Source organism: Euleptes europaea, chromosome 4 (genome assembly GCF_029931775.1).
Source record: "Euleptes europaea isolate rEulEur1 chromosome 4, rEulEur1.hap1, whole genome shotgun sequence".
NCBI classification, from domain to species: Eukaryota; Metazoa; Chordata; class Lepidosauria; order Squamata; family Sphaerodactylidae; genus Euleptes; species Euleptes europaea.
The window spans coordinates 79,924,555-79,939,712 of record NC_079315.1 but is presented as its reverse complement, the minus strand read 5'-3'; the positions used below and the strand labels follow the sequence as shown (position 1 = coordinate 79,939,712).

At 42.1% G+C, this 15,158-nt stretch overlaps 1 protein-coding gene across 2 annotated transcripts in view; it reads right to left on the bottom strand.

Annotated features, from left to right (window-relative positions):
- The window catches only part of FAM172A (family with sequence similarity 172 member A), a 273,486-nt gene that overhangs the window by 221,789 nt on the left and 36,539 nt on the right, over positions 1-15,158 (bottom strand). For both annotated transcript variants that reach the window (XM_056848719.1, XM_056848720.1), the window contains 2 exons: positions 10,008-10,073; positions 130-321 (listed from right to left, as the gene is read on the bottom strand). In XM_056848719.1, the coding sequence (XP_056704697.1) occupies positions 130-321; positions 10,008-10,073 (258 nt within the window). The remainder of the gene's footprint in view (positions 1-129; positions 322-10,007; positions 10,074-15,158) is intronic.

Here is a 15,158-nt window from a genome sequence, read left to right as displayed (position 1 = left end):
GACAAAACAAAAAAGCATTGGCAGATACATAAATGTATTTGAGATTGCGAAAATTAGATGGCACAGGATTATGGATAATTACCAGTACAAAACAAGCAAATGCTCTAGAAGTCCAAATTATTATCTTACCTCAATAGCTCTTTTAATATATGGAATCTGCGTACCACTGTCCAAATCTTCATTTATAATAAGCCTCCTTGCCCACTGTCCAGCTCTGACAACACCACTACCATGAATTAAAACCATCAGTTTCTCAGGATTTGTCATTGCATCTTCACTCATAAAGATAAAACTCCTGGGTTCACTCTCAGTTGTATCTACCTACAATTAAGACAAACAGAATAGTTACAAAACAGGAGCAAATTTACATTAATAACCTAAATCAATACATCTATTCAGAGAATGCAGCAGTTGCTAAATAATGAGGCCTCAGATGTGTAAAACAGTGAGCATCCAGCAGAATGTTACCATATTTTCTGTATTATAATAACCTCACAGTTCACTGCGGGAAGACGGGCAAACCACTCAATGGCAAAACAAGTCCTCCATGTTCAAGCCATTGTTACTTCGAGCATGTATTTTTTCTTGGTACTATCTATTACATTTCTAGCCTGTTCGTCCTCTAAGGAGCTCAGAGTAGTATTTTAATCTTGCAACAACCTGTGAGGTAGGTTAGACTGAGAAGCTGACTTATCCAAGGTCACACACAATGTGCTTCATAGCTAAAATGGGATTACAAACTACACGATATTTTGTGCTAAGTAGTGTCAGAACTGAGCTGCAAGTTCTTTGGTCTGTTTAAAGTGCTAATTTGTAGCCACAGACATAGCTTGACCTTCAATACAGCCTTACACAATTAACGTCTATCTAACAAACAGGGGCATTCCCACTGATTTGCTCTGTCCACTTTTGGCAGAAAGCTCCCAACGCATTCTTATTGATCTGTCTCAGTTTTATCCCTCTTCTCCTCCAAGGAGCTCAGGTTGGTGTGCATAATTCTCATCTCTTCCATTTTATCTTAACAATTCCATGAGGCAGAATGACTGGTAGATATGCAGCTCTCTTCCTGACATCTGACCCAAACCCTGCAAATTTGGTGTATTCAGTGGACTGAATGTAGATGAGAGGATTGAGAATAAACCTAGAAACAATAATCTTGAAATATAGGGTGGATATAGGGGAGAATGCATGGGTTATAAATTTCTGCCTTTCTTTTCCACCTAATTCTAAGGATGCTGTTGATGTTCTGAACTGGTGCAGGGAATCAGTAATACTCTGAGGGTGAACAAGCTGAAATTTAATCCTGTCAAGACAGAGGTTCTCCAGGTTGGAAGAAAGGCAAACCAGGGATTTTAGATCTCTCCTGTCTTGGATGGGATTATACGCGCCTTGAAAAACCAGGTTTGCAGTTTGGGAATGCTGCTTGACATAGCAGTCACTTAAGAAAACCACCTAAGAAAAGTGCTTTTGCCCAGCTTCAGCTTGTGCGTCAGCTGTGCCTATCCCTGGTTCAGTCAGACCTAGCCACAGGGATCCATGCCCTAGTTACACCAAGAGTGGACTACTGCAATGCATTCTTCATGGGGTTACCCTTGAAGAGTGTTCGGAAGTACAGCTCATGCAGAATGCTATGACTAGACAACTGGTTGGGGTTGGCTACTGGGAGCATGTAACCCTGATACTACAGCAATTACACTGGCTACCAATCCACTCCTGAGTCCACTTCAAGGTGTTGGTTTAGTTCTTTAAAGAACTAAACCAACACCTTGAAGTGGACTCAGGAGTGGATTGGTAGCCAGTGTAATTGCTGTAGTTCTGCAAAGTAGAAAGGTGGCAAATAAATATTTTCAATAAAATAAATTCCTTATAGCAATCCTGCAATATAAATTATGCTCAGAAATAGTGACAGCAACAAAATGAGCAATGCAAAGTCCACAACAGTCAGAGCTTTCAAGTATCCACGTTGCTGGAAATCAAAAGCCAAAAACAAAAGTAATGTAGTATCTTTGATTAGGATCAACCACAATACTACAAAACAGAGTGCAAGCAGTTTTGCATTATTTTTATTCATTCTAATAAATGGCATTGTTTGCCCATTGATTTTTGATACATAGGTTAATTGAGATTTGAAGCCATAGCTCCCTAGTCTTAACTCTATCTACTACACATGGGTGCAGGTTGGGAAGCCCCCCATAAATACGAAAAGTATCACTAGCTTTTAATCTGATGTATACTCCACATAACTCATGACTTCAAAAAATGGGTTGGATGTTTGATTTGAAGGTGCTTCCACCTATACAAACAGTTGCCTATAGTTCCTGTGGATTTTTCCCTTGAGCATCGTGTACTATAAACCAAGAGTTCCTTCCTTCTCAGAGGCAAATAATTCAAGGATCACAAGGGCTGCAAATGGAGGGGAGAGGCAGCAAAGATCCAGTCTTAGGATCCAACTCTATACCTATTTCAGAACTCTCTCTTCGGCAGCTTGGCCCCAGCTGTACCTGAAGAAGGTTATTACTAATGTAATGGAAATTAAATCACTCATATTTATTATCAGTATCGCCCCAGAAGCAATTTATATGCTGAGAACTTGGAAAAAGGAAGGGGGAAAGGTAGCGAAAAATACTACAGCATTAAGAATTTTCTGAGCTGAAACAGAATATTTAAAACATGGTATTTAGTAAATGTACTTAGGCTGTTAGAAATCACAGCATTTATCATTTCAATATGGTAAATTATCTTGTGCTTCATTCATTATCAAATGCTTTATAAAATGTAAGGACAAACTGGGTGCAAGTTTCACCTAATTAAAATGGCAATATTTCTTCTATCTCCAATTCAAAGAACAGGCTGTAAAAGCAGAGATTTACTTTGAGCAAGGCTAGAACACTATACTTTTGTTGCAGCTGACTTAGAACTACGTCCACATTTTGCATCCTCTATTGTATAACTTGCTGTTCTTCCCCTGCACATATGAATTCCTCTGCATAATTATTACTGGATATGTACATGGTCATTTATAATATAGTTTATATGCGTCTGTGAGGCCATTTTAGTAGTTACAATAATGCATCAAAAATAATGTGCAAATGATCAATAAAATCAACTTAAGTCAAAACACAATGTCATGCAGATTAAAAATGAATCTAAATAATGACTTACAGTGCTTATGCAGACCTTAGTACTAGTTACTTCTAAGAGGCTGAGGCCACAACAGAGAAAGTCTGAATCAAGCATGTCTACCACTTTTTGGTGAGGAAGGGTGCAGAAATATGGGAAGGCACATAATCCACATAATCCATGCAGTTTATAGCTATATCAGTAATAACCAGGACATTCTTAAATTCTGTCTAGGAATATTAACTTGACTTATGAAAGCTTCAATATTATAAAAGTTTCAATACTTTGGGGAAACTGGACAAAATAAAAAATGGACACAGCTTACAAAAATATATGCATAAGAGGAGGTTTAATTTGCACAGCTAAACAATGACCTAACCATCAAATGTCTACCAAACAAGACAGAAAACAGCCTTTACTTCCTTCACCTTAATTACATTTGGAAACATTTCTTCAAGGCAATTTGTCTTCAAACTGCAGTAATTCATTAAACGAAGCTTTCACTAAAGGATACACATAAAGGTCACACTTGTGCCCAATCACACTTTATTGACAAATCAGCCTAGTATACCATTTATTTCTCATCACAGTGAGATTGAACAAAGCAATTCACAGTACATATAATTCTATCATCCTGTCAAATAATTATACATGTTCATAGTATACAATATTCATTTTGCTATAACAATACATATTCATATTGCAAAATTCCACACATTTTCAATATACTTGGTCCAGAACTGGACAATTAAGTCATCCACACATATACCATTTTACTGGCAAGACAATGCCAGCTGCATTACTCCTTCCAGCTATCCCACAATAAACACTAAAGCACAATCTTTTATTTATTGCATTAGAATATCTTAGAACAGTGATGGCGAACCTTTTAGAGACCGAGTGCCCAAACTGCAACCCAAAAACCACTTATTTATCGCAAAGTGCCAACATGGCAATTTAATTAATACATTAATATCTTTTGTCTTAAAAGAAAAACACAATAACAGAGTTATCCGGGCTGTGTAACCGTGGTCTTGGAATTTTCTTTCCTGACGTTTCGCCAGCAACTGTGGCAGGCATCTTCAGAGTAGTAAGTTACTACTCTGAAGATGCCTGCCACAGTTGCTGGCGAAACGTCAGGAAAGAAAATTCCAAGACCACGGTTACACAGCCCGGATAACCTACAAGAACCAATGAACTCTGACCGTGAAAGCCTTCGACAATACAATAACAGAGCTTTATATGCTTTGCACACTCCTTTGCACACTTTTACCACATGCATTTGGAAAAGCAAACCTTTTTTGGGGGGGAGAGGGATAAGTGTGTTACTAAGTTCCTTAGTAAGACTTCAGCACAATGCTAGAGAGTTGGAATTCATATGCAGATCTGAAACTGAGCCTGACGTGGAAGCAAGTGGATCAGGAGTTCCTCCAGGACATACCACCAAAAGTCTTGCTTTATAAGAAACAGTGTCTTTTATTTACAGTGCACAGATAAAACACTACTCCACTACTACTTCCAGGCTTCTTCTAAATAGGATAGGTTACAGAATCATAGTTACATTGCCTTATATACACCCACTGCACCTGATCTGAATTAGGCCACCTGTGGACCTGCCCAAGGCATTGCATCAGCAAACTGCCCAGATCCGGATTCCTGCAGTTCACTTTGGTACCAGCAAGGCTATTGCTTCTGCTTGCATCATCTTGATCTCCCAGATCTGACAGCTATCACACAGCTGTTACTGTCAGATTATTACAATCAACTTGATACTCTGACAGAGCCTTGGACAGAATAAAAAAATGTTACCAGCAGATAGTAATACCATGCATCTGACAAACTGGGCTGGTAGATAATGCCACAATAGGTGCCAAAAGAATTTGTTGCTTTAGCTGCAGGAGGTTTCCACTGCTACTCCACTTAAATAGGTTAAAATTTATTTATTTGTGTGTTTTTTTCACATGACAAGGGACCAAGTCTACACAGCTTCCAAACTGTGTAGGGGCCGTGGCTCAGTGGTAGAGCCTCTGCTTGGCACGCAGAAGGTCCCAGGTTCAATCCCCAGCATCTCTAGTTTAAAAGGGCCAGGCAGGAGGAGATGTGAACTTCTTGCTTGATGTCCACCAGGGATTGGAAGAAGCCCCAAGGGCTCCTTTGCGAGGAGGAAGAAGAGGTGGAGGTGGAGGAAGCGCTGAGAGGGAAGCCCCCTGCCGGCTCTTTCTTGAAAGTCATGCCCTGAGGGTGGGGTGGGGGGCGGGATGGGGGGCTTGGCAACCATTGCAGTCATCACGGTGGAGGAGGAGGAAGAAGCGGAGGTGGAAGAGGAAGATGATGAGGCGGCCGAGGCAGGCGTCAGCCCACAATGCTGGGGGGGGGGGGGCACGGCCAGGCGGGTGAAGCTGGTGATGGGCGGCAGGTGGTGGTTGAACATGACCATGCTGGGGGAGAAGGTGGGCTCCATCGCCGCCCTCTTGGAGGAGCCGCCGCCGCCCAGGAAGCCGCTGCCCAGTTTCATGCTCTTCCCTCAGGGGATGGGGAAAGCGGCAGCGGCGGAGCAGCTGGGAAGGGCGAGACTGAGGAGGCGCAGCCCTCAGCAGTGGCCGCTCTGGCAGCCAGACGCTCTGGCAGCCAGGCTGCTGCTCGCTTTTCACTCTCCCGCCCGCCGGCTGCTTGTCTGGCTGTCTGCCGGGAACTTCCTGGCGGTCCTCCGGCCCGCCTGCCTCTCAGTTGTTGGGTGGGGTCGGGCTGGCTGTTGGCCTTTCTCTCCCCCTCCCAGGCTGCCGGCGAAGAAGGCGGGGTGGGGAGACCCGACAAACAGCTGAGAGAGAGGGAGGCCACCGGGGGAGCCCCGGAAGTGCAGGACAGGAGGCTCGGGAGGGGGCGGACGTTGCTGCCGTGCGCCCGGCCCTCTCACGCAACCGCAGCGAGCCACTCCAAGGCAGACCTGCGCATGCCCACAGAGAGGACTCCGCGTGCCAACTATGGCACGCGTGCCATAGGTTCGCCAACACGGTCCTAGAACAACAACACTTTCAGCATGACATTTGAGCAATATCCTACTAAAATATTATTTTATTTGCAAGCACATTACTCCTGCCAAAGATTTAGTAGGCAGGTCCTCTGAAGCCCAGAATTGTGGCATGTCAATTAACTTACAAAATAACTTAGAACAGTGGACTGGATCCACTGGAAGCACAAGCAAAAAGAGCTCACACAAGCAGATACTCTCTACCTTCTCTTTCTCCAGCAACCTGTTGGGTCCCAAAAAATCCCCCGCTCAGGGACAGAGACCCTCAAACAAAATGCATAGGGGGTAGGGTTGCCAGGTCCCTCTTCGCCACCGGTGGGAGGTTTTTGGGGCAGAGCCTGAGAAGGGCGGAGTTTGGGGAGAGGAGGGACTTCAGTGCCATAGGGGCCAATTGCCAAAACAGCCATTTTCTCCAGGTGAACTGATCTCTATCAGCTGGAGATCAGTTGTAAGAGCAGAAGATTTCCAGCTACTGCCTGGAGGTTGGCAAACCTAGAGGGGGATGCAAGGAGGCTGGTGGGATGTGGCACAGGAAGCAAGCTTTCCTTCATGCACAGGGGAGATGTGGCCATTTCACCCAATTGCCCTTCCTGACCGCAGACCGCTTTGCATAGTACACTTACAGGTGTCCCCCAAACTTCAGCAGATTTTCAAGGTACTCAAGAGGCTCAATTTTTTTCTGTTCAGGCCTCCAAAGGATCCAGCTACTACTCTGTGCTTTTTTTTTTAAATGGAAATATTTAAAATTCCTTTTAGTTCCAGATGAGTATATTTATTTACATATATCCTTTTTACCCCCACCTTTCTCCCCACAGGGGCCCAAAGTGGCTTACATCACTCTCCTCTTTTTCCATTTTATCCCCTACCCTGTGAGGTAGGTCAGACTGAGAATGTGTGACAAGATCAAGGTCACTCAGCAAGCTTCCACAGCAGAGTGGGAATTCAAACCTGGATCTCCCAGATCCCAGTCCAACACTTTACTACACTGGCTCTTATACATAATAAATATTAGCAATACTAATAGCCGTTTCGGGGGGAAAGTTTCAAAAGCAGTTTTCTACCCCAGGTGTGCAACAACTCTAAGAAACACCCCCCAACCCCCATTTTATCCTGCTAAAGTCTGTGGAGTTTTTTTTTATACTATCCAGTATTTGTACTAGGCAATCATACCAACTGCTCAACCAGTTTTTCATGATGAACATGGCTTTGGATTGTATCGGGAGTGGTCCCATAGCTGACATGGAAAACTGCTTTTGAAACCAAAACTTATGGCATTACATCTAGGTCTGCCATTAAAGTCAGAAATCACAGTGTATAAGCACAAAGCCTTGCCCATGCCATAAATCACTCTTCAGAGGCCAGCCATTAGCTGCAAATAATGAGTGAAATGTCAATTTCCTAAAATTAGGGAGAAGAAGAGCTTCATTATATTTGATATATTTAAATTCCTATCTCCAAATCAAGCACAAAGATCAGAGCATGTCAGTATTTATCCCATATAAAGCAACTAAATACTCAACTGCTGCCAACCGTTAAAACTTGTAACTGTCTCTTTCTTTTAATACCTATTTGATGAAGGCAGCTATGAGATAAAACACAGGTGTGGAATCACTAAAGGCTTCTGATGAATGTACAGTAGAAATAAGTAATGCTCAAACTTTAATTTTTTAAAGTTCTTAGGTACTATCTATAATTTTTAAAGAATGATATTGGAACAGGTCTGGAAAAACTACAATTCTTAGGCACCAGCATAAAAGTTTCAGGTGTCTGGTCAAACACTAGCCTATGGATTGTCCTGAGTTTATACAGAAAATATATAGCATAGTAGTCAAATCAGATCTTTTTCTAACAGTTTAATCACCTAAGAGTGTTTTGAATATGGGCAGCAGTTTGGTGCACATGTTTCTGTGGAATGGTCCAGTATCATCCAATTGGACACATGCTCAAAAGCAAGACAATGTATGAGAAAGAAGGCCCCCATGACAGCCTCAGGGTAGATGTGCCCTAAGGAACAGCATAATCAACTCACTCCTTCCAGTCCTTAGCCCAAGTCCCTAAACTGTAGCAAAGAAGGAAAATTCTGCAGATGGGATAAACAGAGAACATCTGAAAGGAATTCAGTTACAGATAACTAATTTCTTTGAGAGATTGCTATATAAGCACACCATTCAAAAGCATTAATCCTTCCTTAGCATTGGGGGGAACAAGGGGGATTAAACTCTAAAATCACTGTCTTCTCACACTGAGTACTCTATCTGGTCTCTATATGAGGTTTAACCTTCAAAACTTGCAAAAAAAGTGTTTTTAATACTGAAAGCCCCTATATACTTTCTAGTGTTTATAAAATATCTCCCCAAAACCATACATACTATCCTTCTAATTGTTTTACTATGTACACCTGTCTTCCCCCCAAAAGCGGTTCCATCCAATATTCTCTTTTACACACAAAGCAGGGATCCCCAATCTTTTTGAGCCTGTGGGCACCTTTGGAATTCTGGCACATCATGGTGGGTACAGCCACGAAATGGCTTCCGGCCTCAAGAGGCAGAGCCAGCCACAAAATGGCTGCCATGGCTTACCGTTAGTCACACAACGAAGAACTTTGTGCTGTGGTGGCAGCTGCTGCCAAAGCAACGTTTTTAAAAATCTGCACAGCCAATCAATACTCCAATAGCCAATGATAAGCTTACTGGGCAAAAGCCCCACCCACTTTATAAAAGCACTTAGTGGGTGCCAGGAAAGGGGGTGCCATAGCACCCATGGGCACCATGTTGGGGGCCCAAACACAGAGGATTACATTAGTAGGTGCTTGCACTGCCACTTGGTCTCAACTGCCTTGGGAGATAATACAGCCATTCTGATGCTGAAAAGATCGTGTGAATATTTGCCAAGTTTAAACATAGGAATACATCTGATGACACATTTAAACGTTTGAGCACCCTTGAAATTTTAAACATGCTCCAACATGGATCTTAATTCTGAGACCACGGTTTGGAACTTACATCTAACAAATGTCTGCACAAACCAGATTATTTCTACCAACCCTACTTCAGTGTGGTGTAGTGGTAAAGAGCAGTGGTTTGGAGCGGTGGACTCTAATCTGGAGAACCGGGTTTGATTCCCCACTCCTCCACATGAGTGGCAGACGCTAATCTGGTGAACCAGGTTGGTTTCCCCACTCCTACACACGAAGCCAGCTCGGTGACCTTGGGCTAGTCACAGCTCTCTTAGAGCTCTCAGCCTCACCTACCTCACAGGGTGTCTTAGGTACTTCCCTTCCCTTGGGGAAGGGAAGGTGATTGTAAGCCGGTTTGATTCTTCCTTAAGTGGCAGAGAAAGTCGGCATCTTCTTCTCCTCCTAAGCTTGGATTCTAAGGAGCTGTTTTGTCAAAGGAGAAGCATCTCCTTCAATTCAATGGCTTTTCCATCTACAAAGGAGGGGAGGGAGATTTTTGCCAATTCCTCCTCTGCTGCTGCAGATTTCCAGTTTTCTACCCCTTCAGGCCCACTGTCATTCAGAAATACAGTTTCAGGTGGGGCAGAAGGCTGCAGGCAGAGACGACAGGAAGGGAGGTTGCCTTTAACTACTGTGACCCAGCTTGTTCTTCTTAGGATCCAAACCCTAGCCTGTGCCAATCAATCATCCTCCAGTCTCAGGGAGAAAGGTGGGCTATAACTGAAATAAATTAATAAATCATATTGGCTGTTAACAAGAGGGCACAGGTCTGAACTGTCCCTGATACACGCTAATAATATTTGACAAATCATGTAAAAAAGGCAACATACAAAATTCTTATTGCTTACAGTAAAATTGTATAATTTCTTAAAATGCTGAAAAATCAATGCATATTACACTTACAGGTACATATACTTTCTTCAAATGGCATTCTTCTTCCAGAAGTTCATATACATACTTAGTGATGATCTACAAGAGAAAAGTTGTACAATGAATGGCTCTTGAATTTACAACAGTTTTAAGAAGATCAAACCACTCTTTTGAACACAACGTATTTACTTGTGCTCTTAATATCTGATTAAAACCTTTCCGCCAAATGAAAATACTTTTTTTTTTTTGTTGTTCAGACCGGTGGTATAGCTACCTCTAATTTTGTTACCTGCTACTGTTGGGAATTATGTGCCTGGAAATAAAGTATAAAGACATGTATAATACATACTCAAGAATACAAAAAAAGGCTGTTCTGCTGAGAAACATCTTTCAAATCATTTTCAATAAGCGTGACTCCTAAAACAATCTCCCTTTGTCACTACATGTCCAGTTCATGACGCGCACTGACAGAAGATCTTTATTCATGGAGCAGAGGAGGGACAGGTCAAAGGTGACCTAAACAGGGGGAAAAAAAGTACCCTACCTTCATTCAGTGAGAGAGGGAGACTGACTGACTTTCCAAGGGGAACTGCGAGATGGAGTTACACAAAAGTTACTTAAAATCTTAACAAGTCTAGTTCCGTCATGATGAAGGAAAGCAACTTTGCAGGAAAAAAAGTTTCTAGACTTCATAGCACTTGTTAATATTATATTCTTCAACAAAAACAAAGAAGCACAAGAAGGACTTTCTAGAGCAAATTTTAAATTGGTTTGAGCAGTTAATTTGGAAGACTATGCAAATATAAGAGGTAATAATTACTTTTACAATCACATACTTTGGGTTTTTTTTTAAATGGAAGCATCAAAAGACTGGAATCTTCATTTTCGAAACATAAGAAAATATATGCTGGTTACCTTCCCAACCACATTTTATTGAAAGTAGGTTCCATTAAAATTATGAGGGAGCACTTCCAGGTAGCAAGTCTAGGGACTTACGGGATGTAACTGAAAATGTGCAGCCCATTCCTGAGGAGGGGATTTGGGTGGCGGCTGGGAGTCGTACAGCCATGCTGCCAAAGAGGCTTCCTGCCTGCCGTGGGGAAGAAAAACCTATTTTAAAAAAATTAAAAAGAGGGGGAAAGCCCCATTGCCTTTAGCAGGGCTACACCACCCAAAAAGGTAGTGTAACTGCGCCACTGCGCTGAGGGCAGAAAGGGGTTTGCAAGTTGCCTAAAGGCAGCCCCCTCCCGGGCACTCCCCCCCCATGCCAGCATATGCTGCCTCTTCCGGGATTTAATTCCCAGAGTGGCGGCACTGGCAGGGAAGGCTGCTGCAATTCTGTGCCGCTCAGGCACCAGCATAAATGCCCTCCATGCCAGCTCCTAAGGAACTTCGCCCCCCTTCAGGAATGCACCCATAGTAAGAATAAGCAGCACCCCCATTCACGGTTTCCAAATTCAGCCTCTCAAGGACAGAAGAAAAGACCTCTGATCCCTAGGTTACTAAATATGATGATGATCTAGGAAATTTCCTTCATGAAGAAATGTTTTAAATTGTTGTTATGGATTGGTGAAAACGACCTATCCTTCAGTTTTTTAAAAATCCTAGTTATATCCAACTGCAATAGGAAGGCTAACTAGAACATGTTCTTAACAATTTAACTCCACAACATATCTCCACTTGAGTTGGGTTTGAAATCTTGTGCCATTTATATCTGATCAGAAAACACTGTTCAAGGCTGCCTGAGTCCCAGACCAAGAGGATAAGATGCTCACCCATTTATATTAATACACATTCCTTTGATTTCAAATATAGGTGCATATTAAGGATTACAGCATATGTTATTTTCAACAAATAACATACATTTGTTTCTAAAACATCATGGTATTAATTGAAAGCCCAGTTTTTAAAAACATACCCAGCTAGAGTACAGCTGAACAAGAATATTACTGTAAGGAATTAGTTGATTTAAGTCATGTTTATCCCAAAGCAGCATGTTAGAAACATGCACCCGGTATAATTTTACCCTTAGGGCCTAACTATTTCCAGTTCACTGAAATCATCTTCCATTTTATAGCAAGAGTAAAGCTGATATTTCTAGAGTCTCACCAGCTGAGACTTCCAAGCCACTGAAGTGAATACAATGATAATAAAGGGCTAGAAATGTGTTTGTGCCAATTACAAAGCAGTATTTGTTTGTGATGGCGGGAAGGTACAAGTTGCCCAGAAATGTGGTCATGGCTCCAACATGGATGCTGTGTATGCCAGAAGAAGCACACACCACAGGAATTCAAATGGAAGGGAAATACTTTTTTAGAAAATATTTTTTATTAATTTTCCAAACAGAAAAACACCTCCCAAACAATAACAAAACTTTTAAAAAATCATAGTGTAATTAAAAAGACAACAAATACATAAAGTTGACTCAGATTATTGACAGAGGGCTTAGTATTTAACACATTTTTCAATTTATCTTAGAATTACAGATAATAGAGAAATTCATTAATGGTATTGGGATTTTAAAAAACAACAATTCTTTATATAGTTTACACTTAATTCTTTTTCCATAATCTCAGGAAGGGCTTAGATAGATAGTGAATACCTTTCTGATTTGTGTATGAAATAAAATCATGTCACATTTCATAGCTGATATTTTAGCTTTACCTTTGACTACTCTAAGTTGATGTGTCGATTTTTTTGCCATAGCTATCTGCCACAGTTCGCAATACCAAAAATGTAATATTAAAAGTTCTGCTGTTGACGCACATTTTGCTATTACCCCACGGGCTGCCATCAACATAAACACTATTAATCCCTTGGATGCTGCTTTTCCATTCTGTTCCCCCCCAGACTGTTAACAGAGCCAATGCTGGTGTAGCAATGCCGGCTCCAGCATGGGTGCTGAGTATGCCAGAAGAAGCACACACCACAGGAATTCAAAAGGAAGGGAAATACTTCTCATATTGCATGATAACAGTTGTAAGACTGTTACAACATAGCACAGCTTGAACACAACATTTTCTAACATCACCATCTTTAGGAACTTCCTTATCTCACTAGTACAAACAAATGCTGCACCAAGATAATCTTGGGACAATTCACTGCTTTTCAGGGTTGACTCATATATAATTTGGGTTTATAGGCCATGCTATCCTCAGGAATCATATTGGGTAAACAGCAACTCTTCTACAGTTAAAACAACAAAATTTCATCACAGTTCTCTCTTGACTTAATCCAGAACCCTAAAGGCTAGCCCAAGCAGATAGGGTTTTGAAAAGCACTATAAAGTACTCATATGGTCAGCTTTCCCCGCTTCCTTCTCTCATTCCCACCCAATAACCAACCTTTTATCTGCCCCTCATCTTCAGTTATATTTATTTACTTTATTTATACCCCACCTTTCTCCACGATGGTGATCCAAAGCTGCTTACATCATTCTCATCGATTTTATCCTTACAACAACCCTGTGAGGTAGGTTAGTCTGAGTGTGTGTGACTGGCCCAAGGTCACCCAGTGAGCTTCCACAGCAGAGTCATACCTGGGTCTCCCAGATCTGAGTCTGAAATTCTAATCACCACACCGGTTTATGTAGGGTGGCTCCTGTTGAACAACAGCAAGCAGCTGGACCTGGGTGAGTCATGCAACCTGCCAGGTTGTAAGTCACCTGATGGTTGCTGCACCCCAATGAGTCCTCCCTCAAAGGCCAAAACAGCCCCAGAAAGGGCCTTGTCCCTCTCCTGTATTGACAGAATCCAAGACTTAATGGCTGGCAATATTGTTGTGGTTGCCGAGCCAACAGCCACTGAGGGCATTTGTTTCTTAAAGCTAAAAGGGCTGCTTCTGTTATTTGGTGGATTTAACCCCCTGAGGTTTTTTTGTTTGTTTGTTTAGATTTCAGATTTTTCTGCAAACCTGGGGTTTTCTCTGTCTTGTCTGTTCCTGGCACCAATCTCAGTATTTAATTATCCACAGATAGGGCCATGTTCAGAAATAGATATATTTACTTGGACTACTGCTGGCCTTTGTATTTCCAAAGGAGGAGCCCATTTGTTACTTCTTGCTCACAGAAAGCCAGGTGTGCAATACAGTGCCATTTTGAACCTGCATGCCTTCTCAGCATTTTACACAGGATGCTGACAAGGACTGAAAAGCAGTCTTATTCCAGACAGCCCTGGGTGCAGAGAAAGTTTCAGCAGATTTGGCTGTGCTTTTTAGACTCCTTATGCTTGTTGATACCATGTGTTTAATTCTAGTGTTTAAATTTTTAATGTATGTATTTTAATCTGTGTTTTAATTTTGTTAATTGGACTAGGATAATTTATTTCCTTGCAGTTTGGCTGCTGTGTTATTCGCTGTCTTGTGTCCAAGGGGATAAGGCAGGATAGACGAGTTTAAATAAATACAAGACCAGGTCTTCAGATCATGACCTGAGACATCTAAATTCTCTCCCCTTGTTTGATCTACCCCCAAAACCAGATGGATCCAAACTGCTTTCTGGTGGTTTTAGAGAATTTTCCCTTTTATATAGTTGGTGCCTCTGTTGATGCCATGGTTGACTTCTGTAATGAGGAAATGACCTGGGCATTGATACGATCATACCCAGGCACCCTCTCTCAAATGTTAGAGACCAGGTAGCCCCTTGGTTTAATGAGGGGGTATAGGCAAGGGAAAGACAAGGGACATGGATAGAGTTACAGTGGAAGATTCAGGACAAATCCAGTAAGACATGGACAAAACCTCATTTTAAAGCATACTCTGTGGTAGTGATGGCAGCGAACACTTTTCTGCCAGCGTTGCATCTGCACAGTGTAGGCCAGAAGAGCTGTTAAGGGTGGTCAGAGGCCTGTTGGGATCTGGCCTGCAGGAGGAGGTGGACTGCTCAGTGACCTGCTGTGACCATTTCGCTCGGCAAATTACAGATAACATCTCTCACATCCGTTCCAACTTGGAATCTACATTAGCAGTGACAATGTAGATGGTGCCAACTTCTCCAGTAGTTTGGGATACTTCTTAGTGTACCCAGGCTGAGGATGTAGACATCAGAGGTTTGAGGCCTACCTCCTGCTTGTATAACCCTTGCCCTTCCTGACTACTTAAATCTGCCGGTGGGGGTGGGCTTTAAAGCCTATATGGTTTGGGATACCATACCTGAAGGATTGCCTACTTCCTTATGGACCTACCCGA